At 31.9% G+C, this 13,541-nt stretch overlaps 2 protein-coding genes and 2 non-coding genes across 8 annotated transcripts; 2 read left to right on the top strand and 2 right to left on the bottom strand.

Annotated features, from left to right (window-relative positions):
* Positions 1-5,251: 5,251 nt before the first annotated feature.
* TRNAA-CGC lies at positions 5,252-5,324 on the bottom strand. Its single transcript has one exon. It is a non-coding gene; the product is annotated as a tRNA-Ala (tRNA).
* Positions 5,325-5,471: 147 nt separating this feature from the next.
* LOC120085331 lies at positions 5,472-8,252 on the top strand. The gene is made up of 3 exons (XM_039041267.1): positions 5,472-5,830; positions 7,573-7,646; positions 7,774-8,252. Exons 1-3 carry the CDS (start codon positions 5,740-5,742, stop codon positions 7,975-7,977), a joined length of 369 nt encoding a protein of 122 aa, XP_038897195.1. The 5' UTR covers positions 5,472-5,739; the 3' UTR covers positions 7,978-8,252.
* A 1,573-nt stretch (positions 8,253-9,825) lies between these two features.
* Positions 9,826-9,898, bottom strand: TRNAA-CGC. Its single transcript has one exon. It is a non-coding gene; the product is annotated as a tRNA-Ala (tRNA).
* A 131-nt stretch (positions 9,899-10,029) lies between these two features.
* Positions 10,030-12,349, top strand: LOC120086661. 5 transcript variants are annotated; one of them, XM_039043403.1, is made up of 4 exons: positions 10,225-10,421; positions 10,958-11,031; positions 11,203-11,403; positions 11,698-12,349. In XM_039043403.1, the coding sequence occupies exons 1-3, from the start codon at positions 10,325-10,327 to the stop codon at positions 11,398-11,400; spliced, it is 369 nt and encodes a 122-aa protein (XP_038899331.1). In that variant the 5' UTR covers positions 10,225-10,324; the 3' UTR covers positions 11,401-11,403; positions 11,698-12,349. The 5 variants fall into 5 exon arrangements, 3 of the variants coding, with proteins under 3 accessions (XP_038899331.1, XP_038899332.1, XP_038899330.1); XM_039043404.1 differs by having other exon boundaries at positions 11,568-11,702; XR_005484285.1 differs by lacking the exons at positions 10,225-10,421; positions 11,698-12,349 and adding an exon at positions 10,030-10,218 and having other exon boundaries at positions 10,912-11,031; positions 11,203-11,668.
* The last annotated feature ends 1,192 nt before the right edge of the window (positions 12,350-13,541 follow it).

Raw genomic sequence — 13,541 nt, 5'->3', positions numbered from 1 at the left:
ATTGATGTCATGTTATATTTGATTCCATGATTTTAGATGATTGAAAAGACTCTTAAAAAGAGTCCAAAAAAATGTCGACCAAAGGTTGTCATCGAAAATATAGAAGACAACAAGAGACCAAAAAGATAAGTAAAACCAACCAAGAAAACTTTGGAAAACACAAAGAAACAAAAGAAAGACAAAAATAAGGTCTCTCCAAATGTGTCTACCAAGGTGTCTCCAAGCAAAGCTACAAGGCAGTCTCCAAGGTGGAATGACGACGCTCCAAGCTTTAATCTCAAAATATCACAACTTTGATTGACAATAGATAGACTTGTTTATTGATAATAGACTTCTGTTTGACAATAGTTTGGAAATTATTTTGACAATATACAGTGATTGTTATGATTTTGGAAATTACATTGTTATTTTACAAGATCAATGATAGTTATATTGAATCAATATGAATTCTTCATAAATGTGATTGATATAGTTGTAATTTTCAATTTATTTTAAAGGTTGTTTGGTTGGAGGGAAAAGAAGACGATCGTATAGTATAAATGTGACTGATTCATAAATGTGATTGATATAGTTGCAACTTCGTATAATATTTTGTTACGGCAAGATACTCTAGAGTGACACCAGTGATACCCTCTAGAGCGACACCAGCGATGGAAGATATCAGTGATATAGTTCCATTATTTTCATGTTATCAGTGATGAAAGATATCAGTGATATAAGCTATCATTGATAGATCATATAATAAGTCAGAAACAAGAAACCTAGATTCCTTTCTTCTAACTTCATAAAAAACTTTGGAATCAAAGCACATGATTCACGTGTATCGCCTTTCAAAGACTTCATTATTTGCTCTTTTGCCCTCCATGCTTTATAATAGCTAATAGTTACTCCTCTAGAGCGACACTAATTACCCCAAGAGCGATATCCTCCTTACAAAATCCTCTAAACACAAGCTGCACAGCTTCTATCACTGATAGTATGGTATTAGTAATGCTATACTATCGTGTAGCATTTGGTTGGCGATTCTATCAGTGCTAGAATCTATCATTGATGGATCTTCTACAAAAATGTTTATCTATTGTCAGTGATAGAATCTATCACTTCATTGTATTAGTTACTGACATAAGCTATTACAGATAGCTTGATATCATTTCTTTCAATTGTTGTGGCTAAAGGAAAACGAAAGCTTCATAAATAAAAGCATCATATTGACTAAAGAATGGATATATCAACAAAAAAGTCTGTTCCATTAACAAAACATTAGTAAGAAGGTCTCTAATATATTTATGACAAACATCAATAACAAATTGTTTCACTATCTAATGGTTAAATTGATGACAACAAGCAACAACTACAATCTAATTGACAAATTGTTGAAAAACATCGACTATCTCACTATCATTGATAAATTGATGACAAACATCAATTACAAAACAAGCTTCTTCATTACAAACATCAATTACAAATCAAACTTCTTTATTAAATAACTGGTGGAAATTTGCATGTCCTACAATTATGGCCACGACGATGACATCAACTGCACTTCGAGCTTCTTTTCTTTTCACCAATTGATAATATTCTTTGTTTATGTGGTCGTCCAGTCAGACGTTTAACTATTGGAGGTAATACATTCACACCAACATCGATAGATCTCCAATCAGAATGATTTCCAATAGGATAAACTGATTCTTTATAGGTTGATAACAATATACTGCAAAAATAGTAGTCTGACACAAAAATATATATATCTAAATTTAGCCCACGAATAACAACACAAGTATGAGCACATGGAATCTCCACCAAATCTCAAACACGACAACTGCATGATTTATAGGCCAAATTTACCAAAAAGTGATTGTCCCCATCAACTACTTTATATTCTTCATTGTTAATAGGATCAACCTGAAAAATAAAACAGTCAACGAAATGTAATCAACTAGGTGAACTAATGGAATGTCAATGAAAACTAAAATATAAACGAAATAGTAAGTGATATTATCCCTACCTTATTAAATATTTTCAAGCTATTAGTGAAAACAAAAAATATCAGTGAAAATAAAAACTATCAGTGATAGCTTCTATCACTGATAACATGTTATTAATGATATTTTCTAATAGTTAAGGTATTTGTACCTTGAAGCTTTTTGACTGATTGTGTTGCTCTCGCAACTCAAACTCTACCCAACTAGTCAAAACAATCTTTATGGATAATGCTGATTGACATTTTTCATAAAACCAATTTAAAAGTATTTCTCTAATATAATCAAGTAATGATGCAACGGGGAACTCCCTAGGCTCTTTCAAAATATTATTCAAACACTCTGAAATATTAGTAGTCATCATATTATACCTTCTTCTCCTAGAATATGCATGTGCCCACTTCTCAAAACCAATTTTACTGAGATATTCCCGAATTGTAGGATATAGTGATTCCATCCATTTCATATAAAACTCGAACTTATCAATTGTATAAGCTTTTGCACAACTATAATATATTTCATCAATTAAAGAATCCTTATAAATCAACTTCATATTTTGCAAAAGGTGTCGTAGACAAACACAATACTCAACATTTAAAAAAACATTCATAACACCTTTCAGAATGCTAAAATGCCGATCAGAAATAATGACTAATCCTTCTCGTTCACCAAAACTTTTCTTTAAATTCTCAAAAAACCATCTCCAGGATGCATCATTTTCAGAGTCAATAATACTAAAAGCAAGAGGAAAAATCTGATTGTTACCGTCAATTGTTGAAGCCGTCAAAAGAGTCCCGGCATATTTACATTTCAAGAACGTCCCATCAACTGATATATTAGGTCTACAATGTTTCCAACCCTCAATTGATGCTCCAATAGTCATATAACAATACTTAAAATGCCCATTTATGTCAACTTCATAGGCAGTAAATGTACCTAAAAGAAGAAAATAAATAGTTAAGCCAGATTACAAAAAGTATATAATTGATTGATGTCTACCATCAATAGTGTCTATCACTGGTTGCAGTCCATCACCAATAGCTTCCATTATTTTCATGTTATCAGTGATAGACTCCAATCAGTGATAGAAGCTATCATTGATAGATCATATAATAAGTCAGAAACAATAAACCTGGATTCTTTTCTTCTAACTTCATCAAAAACTTTGGAATCAAAGCATATGATTCACGTGCATCGCCTTTCAAAGACTTCATTATTTGCCTTTTGCCTCCATGCTTTATAATAGCTAATAGTTACTCCAAATTCCTTACGGACTTTATTCACATATCACTAGAAGTTGAGGTACGAGAAGAGCTAAATCTAAAATCATTTCTCAAACATTCAGTTATTAAGACGACGAAGAAGCTTGCCTATGACAAGTTTGAATACTTTTTATAGAACAATCATGAATATCAATAAACTTCCTAAGCATCCCAAAACACTCTCGCTTGTAAACGGGATGCCCTCACATACCACTAAACACCATCTTGAACACATCGAAACACAATTGCTCTTGAATTTGACGTTATAGTCTTAAATTCAAAATTCTTCTTAACCGCTATCAAGTAACACAATTTGATAAAATCTCTTTACTAGCAAACACATCTTTTTCTTTTCAAATTACAAGCAATATGTATATCCATAAACACTTGGAAATCACCATCATCAATCATGAGGTTTAGAAAAGGAATAGTAGACAAATAATTCTCAGCTCCACTAGAAACAACATTAGAAGACACTTCTAAATATGAACTACTGGCATGAGCAACCAAAGGATGTCGTGTATTGTGTTCCTCAACTAAAGCCAAAAACCAAGCTATATCCTTATCTTCACGAATTTGAACTACATTTTGAACCTTATTCATAACAAAATCTAATAAAACTGAAAGTTCCATAGAAGAAGTAGACACATCCAAACAAGTCTCCTTAACTATTAACCCATAAAATCTTCAAAAACCATTATATCATCTACTAAAACTCAAGTAGATTTGTAATTCACATAACAGTGTTTTTCATTCCATATTCCACTATGAAAAACAACTATTGGAATAACCATGTTTTAAAATTCCTGCAAAAGTAAACAAAAACCACATTTGAATAACAATATCAATAGGCTCTAATAGCTATCAAAAGCAAATATAAATCTATCAATACCATTGATACCAATCTAAAACTAGGCATGTCTTTCAATGGATATCAATAAAAATTAATGAACAAATAAAAAATGATAGCCATCACACATTCTATCAGTGATAGACATTATCAATGATAGCCACTGATATCTTCCAATACACTGATAGACATTATCAATGACAAACACAAAGCCAATATAGCTATAATGTCAAACCTAAAAATATAAACATCAAAATACACTGATATGTTTATAGAAAGAATATAGAGTATCAAATGAAACAGTGAAGAATGCAAGCCCTAACTTAATCAATCAAAACTAAAAATATCAACGCAATGAACAAAGCAAAATTTCATGAAAGCACACAAACTCTGCTCACAATCCATTATGTTCACAGTGAGCTGAAAAAATCATTAGGTTCTTGAGAAAAAGAGAAAGAAAAGACTAAATGACCAGAAACTATTTAGGAAAAATTGAAAAACAGAATCGAAAAAACAAGAAGAACGCTAAAAGAAAAAAAAAACTCTCAATCAAAGAAATCAAAAAAAGAAAAACGAACTCACGAATCGGAATTGATCAAAGTATCATGGAGCTTCACGAATGGGATTTCATGGATATTTCACCATGACGAACGTGAAAGAAAAGGAAAGTACGGCAGGTGACGAATGGTTGAAAAGAAAAAGAATGGGAAAGAGAGGGTAAATTTGGAATTTTGAAAAAAAAAAGAAAAGGTTGACCGGTCAATGATTGCTATAATAGCAAATATTAAAAATGTGGTATATATAATCCCATTTTTTTTTCCCTTTTATATTATTCAATGCAAATTTCCTAATTTCTTTTATAGAAAAGAAGAAGAAATAATAAATTTGACAACAGAAGCTGCCACATTTACAAATTAGGCTAATTTAAAAATAAAATAAAATAAAATTTTAATCGGAAAGAGGGATGTGCAATGATTGTGTTGAACTCGAAAACAGCATAAATAATTTATGAGATGTAAAATGAAACACGAAGAGTCGAACGAAACAAGAAACAAATAGAATAAATAAATATGGTTTTAATGACAAAATAATCATTAATTAATCGGTTTCTAATTTCTAAATCATAAAATTTAAGGGAATAAAAATGACCAAGAAAAAATTGGAGGTGCGGGGAATCGAACCCCGTGCCTCTCGCATGCGAAGCGAGCGCTCTACCATATGAGCTACACCCCCTTTGTTGATTAATATTCAAAAAATTAAACTAAGTCATTTAATTAATTAACAAAAAAACGTGGCGACCGGCTCGCATTCCAACTTCTTGTCGTTCATTTAAATTTGTTTGTTCCACACCGCAGTGGTATTTAACTCTACAGACCGTCCATGGCACATAACATTATTATTTATTGCAAAAACAATTAATTCTCCTGCTTAATTTATTTCTTTTTATTCACTTCACTTCCCGACAGGAATTAAATGTCAAAACAATCTCCATTGTTCTCCCTACAACCTCATCGACAAGCGGTTTTGAAGAGCTTCCTCCCAAAAAGAGTGTTTGGAAGAAAAGGGTGTTTTCTTCTTTTCAATTTTGGGTATTGATCTCATTTTGGAGTGATTTTCTTAGAACTGTATTTGTGGGCATTTGGACGTTATGATGAAGTCTTTTAGGTTTCCGGTTATGCCTTTTCTGCTCTGCACACTGCTTTTGTTTTCCAGCATTAACAATGCCTCCTTAACTTCCGGTAATTTTGGTTCTTTCTCTTCCGTTTCAACATTAATCTCGTCCACTTCCTTATTTGTTTGTTCTTATAAATGTTTGTTGGCCTTGTACTTTACTGTAAAGGGTCTATATTTCCCTGTTCTCTGCTATTTTCTACCCGATGATGCTGTCATGTTGACTTCAATTTGTCTGTATTTGAAAGAAGTTGTTTCAAAATATTATTACAATTATTTCTTCTAAAAGAAAAATTAATCTTCAATATTCTTCATGAATAATACTTTGAACAGGTTTACAATTCCCTCTTTACTTCTGTTAAACAGATGAAATGATCTAATAAAACAGATGGGACCAATCTACAAACACCTAGCAGAATATTTAAGTAGAATTGACTATTAAATAAGATGAAGTTTCATCGGTCACATAAAGCACTATCCTTGAATCAGATTCTAATTCACCCAATGCTCATTTAGGATTTATGGAATCTGATACCATATTAGATAATATAACGTTCCATCTCAAAACCAAATGGGAATGAGAAGAGTAAATAGGTATCTTTTGTGAGGCCTCTTAATCTTTCCAACGTGGGATTCTCAACTTCTTAAAGAGAAGAGACAAAAGAAGAGAAAAAATTGAAATATTTCTAACCATGAGATTAGCAACCTTATATTCACTATGAATCTGATACATTGCGGAGTGTGTTTTGTGCTTGTTGTGATATCCAATGTAATGGTTTCAGCTTTACATTATGTGGACAATTGCTGCTTTGAGCATCTTGACCATATTTAAGGGATAATATTGAGGTTACTTTAATTTAGCTTAGTAGTTATTAGTAATTGACATGCAATCTCTCTCGAGGTTTGAGGTTCAAACCCCATCTCCGCAATCTTTGTACTCCAGGAGGAGGAGGTCTAAGCGGAAACTGAACTTATCTTTGTTTGCTGCTAATTGACATGCAATCTCTCTTGAGGTTTGTGGTTGAAACCCCAATCTCCATGATTTTCCTACTCCAGTAGGAGGTCCAAGTAGAAACTGAACTTATCTTTGTTTGATTTTGAGGTTTTTATGCTCGGTTTTTCATATAACTTACAAAGTTTTCTACTTTACCTTGCTTGAGGCCTCATTCCTTGGCCAGCCCTATTAGTTAAAGAGTTTCTTTGACTGCCTCCGTTGTTGCTATGAACTCTACTTTTTTCGTGGACTATGCACCAATCTTTTTTAGTGAGGCCTTCCAGTTTAATTGACTGTCATCAAACATGAAGATAAATCCTTTCAATGAGTTTCTTCCGTCTGTACCACCTCTATATAATATTTATATAGGTGTTTATCCTCTTCTCTTTTAATTGTCCTTTGATATGATCTGTGTTGGTTACAAAGAGAATTAAAGATGCAACCCTTCAACCAAACAAGAAGTTAAGTCCTTCTGTCTTTACTACTTTTTCTTCTTCATGTTCTTTATCTGAAACAGTATATGCTCTTGTAGCCATTTCAGTAGCCTGTTCAAGCCATAATGTTTCAATAACCATTTTGTTATCCTCAAACTAAGAATATTCTGCAGGTTCAATTATATATTTAAGCAGAATTAGCCTTGTCCTTCACTATCATTTTTTAAGTTTTTCCTGATGTTCAGAACTTTTTAGCCTTTTCTTCCTCATGTATATTGAAATCCGATCGATTTACATGTTTGAATTATCGGTTTGATTAGTGAACTTGTGTTGTATACATTTTCATTATATGTGATGTGCCTTCCTCAACTAACAATTGCAGAAATGTTTCCAAACCACCTCCATGTAGAATCAAATAAATGTTTGTTTGCCACACCATCAAACAGGAAGATGAAAGTATGTACTTGCTTTGTGAAGGCTTCAAATCCTAGCAACCTATATTTTACTTAGAGATGAACATGGTTTCTTTTCCTAATTGACCGCTTCATTACTAATGAGATTGAAATCTGTTTTTGGTTCTCAGCTGCAGGATACCGTGCATAGTAACCCAACGAGGTGGAATGTTCGTGTCGGTAACATGAATCTTTATGACTACAGCCCCATCGATCCAGTTCCAACCTCTAAGAGATCCATAAAACATGGACCAATAGAGCATGGCTCTCCTCTTATACCTCATATGCCAAATCCTTCCCCTCCTGATCAACCACAGCCTGGTGGTTTTGTGTAGAGAGCAGATACCTTTCTCTCTACAAGTTATAAATAAACTGAATGTGTTTATTGTCAAACCAGCTATGTTTACTGTCATCGTCCTGTAAATAGTCACGCCTCGTATTATCTACCGTACTAAAATGAAGTAATGGAATGATGTATTAGGAAATGAATGTATTTGTAGATCTTGTCTACTTATACCACATATAGTTTAGTTGAAGTCTATAAGTGATTTGTTCAAAGTATTTAATAGTTGTTTTATAAATCTATATGGGTGAGCCATTTTTGTTGGAAGAGATATTTCTTCATAGTTATAGTTTTGTAACTGTAATCTTAAAATGTATCAGTGGTTTTAATATACCTCTCTATCTTGTCTATGTTTGGAACAAATTGATTCATTGTATGGATTATTCTTACACGTTGGGAAGGGAAAAAAAAAAAATCAAAATTTTGTCCATGAACTTTGAACAAATTTCTCCCAAACTTTTTAATGGCATGAAATGATTTAGAATGAAGTGTTGCAACTTTTAAATTTAACCTTCAGTATAAGTTTTATTAAATTTACTCACTTGTTTAACTCGATAATAAAATTAGAAAAATATTTAGGTGTGGGACCCACTTTTTTTTATCATATATCAATTAATTTTTTTTAAAAAATAAATTATTATTTTTTTACTATGAAAAAAAAAACATGGAATATAGATACAGTCTAGACAGCATCTGCCATTATCCATAAAATTTACTATTGCAAATTTCATCCTCAAATTTCAATTTAATCCAATTAGTCCAAATTAGAATAAAGTATTGCAGCCGCACAACTAAAGTCACTGATTTCCAAAAACATTAGGCCTAGTCATGAAATTTGTATCTATTCTTTTAAATAAAAAGAATCGGTTGTTTTTGTTAAGTTCCATCAATTTTATATTAAATATATGTTATATAATTTATTAAACATATATTTCTTTTTAACGATTCATAAGTGGAGGTTCGCCCCAAAATAAAAATTGGAGTGTCGATTTTGAGATTAAATTCGATGAAATTGAAAATATAAAATAAAAATTGATTTTCCTTTATTTTTTTCTTTTTGACAATATTGGGGTGGGAGTTTGAACCTCATATTTAGAGGTCGATAATATAAATTTATGCTAATTAAGCTAGTTTGTATTCGTTTTTCTTCAAAAATGTTAAATATAATTAAAAGTTCAAAATGTCAAAGAACTTGGGATAGTTTCTTTTAGTTTCTTTTGGTGTGATTTTGATGGTTTCTTCTAGTTTGAGATGTGAGTTTTTACTTTGTTTTGGTTGTGAGTTTTAGCTCTTGTATGTTGATTTTGGATTGATTTGTGCAATGCTCACAATACATCATATCCATTTTGCTAAAAGAAAAGATATTTAAAAGGGAATTCTCAAAAATAAAAATTAAAAATAAGAAAAATTATTTACACAAAATAGTAAAATTTAATAATTTTTTATAAAAGTCGATAGAAGTCTATTAGGGATAGAAATTTATAGTAGTCTATCACTAATACTAATACTATGTATTAGATGTTAATAGAAATTTATTCGTACTTATTGGGATTTTTTTTTTTTTTTATTTGTAAAAATTTTCCATATTTAAATCCATTGGTATTAGATATCTTATAGTGCAAGCTTTATTATGCCAACCAATTGGGAGTTTCAATAACAAACTAATTTGGTTTTCTTTTGAAAAATAATAATATTAAAAGAAAACTAATTCATGCAAATAATAATAAAAGAAAATAGTCATTTGATTTTGCATATAATTTTGCCCATCCTTCTCAGAAAATAAACTGGGAAGAAAATAAAGAGAAAACGACAAGAAAAAGGGAAATAAAAGAAAAAAACATGGAGGTGCGGGGAATCGAACCCCGTGCCTCTCGCATGCGAAGCGAGCGCTCTACCATATGAGCTACACCCCCGTTGATGTTCCAATTAATCTAAATAAATTTATTTAAATATTAGTTTGTTCTTTCCAGTTTTCAGACGGCTCGCATTCCAAGTCTCTGCCATTTTAAATTTGTAAAATCGACACAAGTTTCTGCAAACGCAAAGCAAACATTTACTCCTCCACAGCCTGTACCCAATGCAGATGATATGATAAAGAAGCATTGACGATCCCCTGATTTCTTTTATTGTTCCTCTTCTGATCCAATTTAATGCTATTCCATATTTCCATTGTTGTTTTAAAGCCCCCATGGACAGCCAACTTTGAAGCGCTTCTCCTTGGAAGTGGAAGAGGGTCTGTGTTTTTTGTTTCTTTTTCTTCGTACATTCTCATTTTGGAGTTGTTGGATTTTTTTTGGGTTTGATCCACTTTTTTTTAGGCATTTCGTCATTATTTCATTATGAAGCTTTCTGGGTTTTGGGTTTTGTTTTTCGTCCTCCAAACAACTTTATTGATGCTTTTCTTTCCCAGCTATATAAATGCCTCCTCCAGCTCCGGTAATTTGGAAGTTAATGTTTGTTTTATCACAATACTTACTTCTTTATTTGCTTATCCCATCAACTGTTCTTTGGCCCATCTGTTTACCTTGTCACTTGACTTCAATCTTACTGCATTTATATAAATGTCTCCTTATTTGTAACGTTTTTTTATACCCCATACTATAGTTACTTCGGTTCTTTGGTTTTTTATGCTAAATTAATTAAAACCCTTCATTCTCCATGATTACTGAAGCTAATTCAGAGCCATTCTGTTGTCCTTTTAATGCTTCTGTTCTGTAACACTATGTTCTTCTTGCCCTTTTCCTATCTTTATTTAACAATGGTAGTATGCTCATACTAAGTTGAATCACATATTTAAGCACCACTGGCTCAGCCATTTTCAAGTCCAATTTAAACATTTTCCTACTCGTGTAATGATATTTGAAGTTATAGTGTCAAGTATATAAATAGAGATTGAGTTGTAACTTTATATGTTATTCTACTGTAGTTTTGCATGTTGATTTTGCTGTGATTTTTCTTGACTGCAACCGCAGATGTGGCTCTGAACAACCACCATGTAAATCCAAACAAATGCTTGTCTGACATACCATTAAACAGGAAGCTGAAGGTACTTGCTTTTCAAAGACTTTTTAAATCCAACAAGTCATTTTCACTTGTGTACATTCTTACTTAGAGGAGAGCATAGTTTCTTCTAAATTAATTGGTCCTCGATTAATGAGATTGGTTACCTTACAACTGTCTATATTGAATGGAATTGAATTCCTTTTTTGGTTCTCAGTTCCAGACTGATGAACATTATAGCCTGGGGAGAAAGAAGGTTCACCCAGGTGATCTAAATCTTGATGACTACCATCCCATTGATCCAGTTCCAAGTTCAAAAACATCAGTGAAACCCGGGCCGATAGAGCATGGCGCTCCTCTCCTGCCTCATATGCCAAATTCTCCACCTCCCCATCAGCCGGGCGATTACGCTTAGATAGTACAGACATTTAACTTCTCTACTAGTTGTCTTAAATAATCCAAGTTTGTTTCTCCTGGAAACCAAACCAACTACTTTATCCAATTTTGTGTATTTAGTTGTCTTTAGTGTTTTGTCATTCCTATTATGCATCCTTTAAATAATATATCTTCTGTTATTTACAGAAACAAGACAATGTGCTAGAATGATATACTAAGAGAACCAATGCATTTGATGATATGACCTCTACTTCAAGGATTTGAGGCATTATATTATGTGTTTTTGTCTTAATCCCTTCTGTTGAAATATCTACAGAAAGCAAAAGGGCTGAAGGGCAGTGGTAATCAACCAAGAACACCAACTCCATTGAAATAGACAGAAGATCAAAGGGATTATTTTCTTCTTCCTTAAGCTAAACTTTTAACCAACTTTGGGGGATTAAGATCCCATCAATCAACATCTAAACCAGTGTGCTTTCCTTCCACTTCAGTCTTTTTCCTGCATCCTTCACTACAACATTATGAAGGCTGAGCTCAGAAATGAGCAAAGGCCAATTCTAGCTTTTTAATTATTTTGCTCTTTTACTTTTTCCTAGTGGGAAGGGGATATCATTTTCATTGCCAATAAAGCATTGGGACCTCCAAAACCAAAACAATCAGTCATTTTTTATCCCAAGGCTGGAGGGTCTTTTTCTGCTTTTTCTTTTTTCCAGGTTCAGAAAACGCTTCCTAAATCAAAATTTTGCGGTTAATGATTAAGATGAGAGATGGTTCTCAAACAGTGATGTCTTCAAACTCCTGGGCGGTGTCATTTATTTAGTAATTAATGTTTGAAGTTTGAACTAATGAAACATGTTGATTATGGTAATGACCCCTCGACTGTAAATCAATTCATTGTTGTTCTGTTCCTAAGGATGTTTGGTGCATGTCTCTTGTTTGGTTGTTGAGACTCAGGGAGAAAAATAAAAGAAACATTTTAAAATATTGGGTTTATGTCAGGACTGTGGAGCCTAATTATAAAACTTCTTTGATTATGATTAAAATTTCATGTCTTAAAATTTGTTATTTTTTTAAAGATGATTTTTAGGGTTAATTTTGGACAATTATACCCTTTTCATTTATTTACATCTTATTTTTATATATTATTTTCTATTTTCGAAGCAAGAGAAAATACATTTATTATAGAAAAAGAAAATGCATCTAATATAAATTTTCTTATATTTTTTATTTAGGTTGGCTTTCACATATTAACTTATTGATTTTTATTTTTTACGAATCAATGGTTATTTTGAATATACTATAAAACATTTTTTATGGATTCATGGTTATTTTAAATATATCTTATAACATTTTGTTAGGTATTTGAAAATATTCTAACCAATATATGAAATATATTGTCGTTTATAAATTAGAGATTGACTCAATGTTTGACATGGATTACACTATAAACCAATATATGAAATATACCATAGTATATAAATCTTCATAAATTGTATTTATATCACAGTATATATATCATAATACATGAAGTCTAAATGAAAAAAAAAACTCTTGTTTATATCAAATAAACGCATACATATATCATACTATATATCAAATTTCCCACATAAGCTAAAAAAAAGTATATATATATATCACAATATATATAAAAAAAATAAGAAAAATAACATTAAAAGTTGAATAAGGTCCGTTGTTCGTTTGCTCCGAGTCAGCCATAGTCGTTCATTTACTCCGAGTCTGTCGTCGCCGTTCATTTGCTTCAAATCTGTAATTTTCGTTCGTCCACTCCGAGTCCGTCATCACCGTTCTTGTTGTCTTGTGCTCGCCCCGTCGTCTGATCACCTCACGTCATCTGTCTCCTGTCTGTAACTCACACTACCAGAAGAAGAAAAGAGAGGGAGGAGGAAGAAATTGTCTTGAAGTATGGGGGAGAGAATAATAATAATATATATACAACATAGATGAGGACTAAATTGTAAATAGCTACTGATATTAGTGAAAATAGGGAGATCAAGAAGTCTTTTTTGTAAAAAAAAAAAAAAAATGAAATGTTCAAGATATTAATTATGTTGGACTTTAATAGAAGTTAATTAGAGTCAAGTGAAGAAACACCTTAAGGTAATTATGTTATAGTATTGATGTCATATTAGATTTACCTCC

This window comes from Benincasa hispida, chromosome 9 (assembly GCF_009727055.1).
Source record: "Benincasa hispida cultivar B227 chromosome 9, ASM972705v1, whole genome shotgun sequence".
NCBI lineage: Eukaryota > Viridiplantae > Streptophyta > Magnoliopsida > Cucurbitales > Cucurbitaceae > Benincasa > Benincasa hispida.
This window is presented reverse-complemented; position numbering and strand designations above follow the sequence as displayed.

What these genes read in the sequence shown, in the direction of transcription:
- LOC120085331 (XM_039041267.1), top strand. Translation starts at nt 5,740, where the DNA reads ATGATGAAGTCTTTTAGGTTTCCGGTTATGCCTTTTCTGCTCTGCACA. An exon ending in CAATGCCTCCTTAACTTCCG is followed by an intron (nt 5,831 to 7,572) that starts GTAATTTTGGTT and finishes TAACAATTGCAG; the next exon opens with AAATGTTTCCAAACCACCTC. An exon ending in CATCAAACAGGAAGATGAAA is followed by an intron (nt 7,647 to 7,773) that starts GTATGTACTTGC and finishes TTTGGTTCTCAG; the next exon opens with CTGCAGGATACCGTGCATAG.
- LOC120086661 (XM_039043403.1), top strand. Translation starts at nt 10,325, where the DNA reads ATGAAGCTTTCTGGGTTTTGGGTTTTGTTTTTCGTCCTCCAAACAACT. An exon ending in AAATGCCTCCTCCAGCTCCG is followed by an intron (nt 10,422 to 10,957) that starts GTAATTTGGAAG and finishes CTGCAACCGCAG; the next exon opens with ATGTGGCTCTGAACAACCAC. An exon ending in CATTAAACAGGAAGCTGAAG is followed by an intron (nt 11,032 to 11,202) that starts GTACTTGCTTTT and finishes TTTGGTTCTCAG; the next exon opens with TTCCAGACTGATGAACATTA.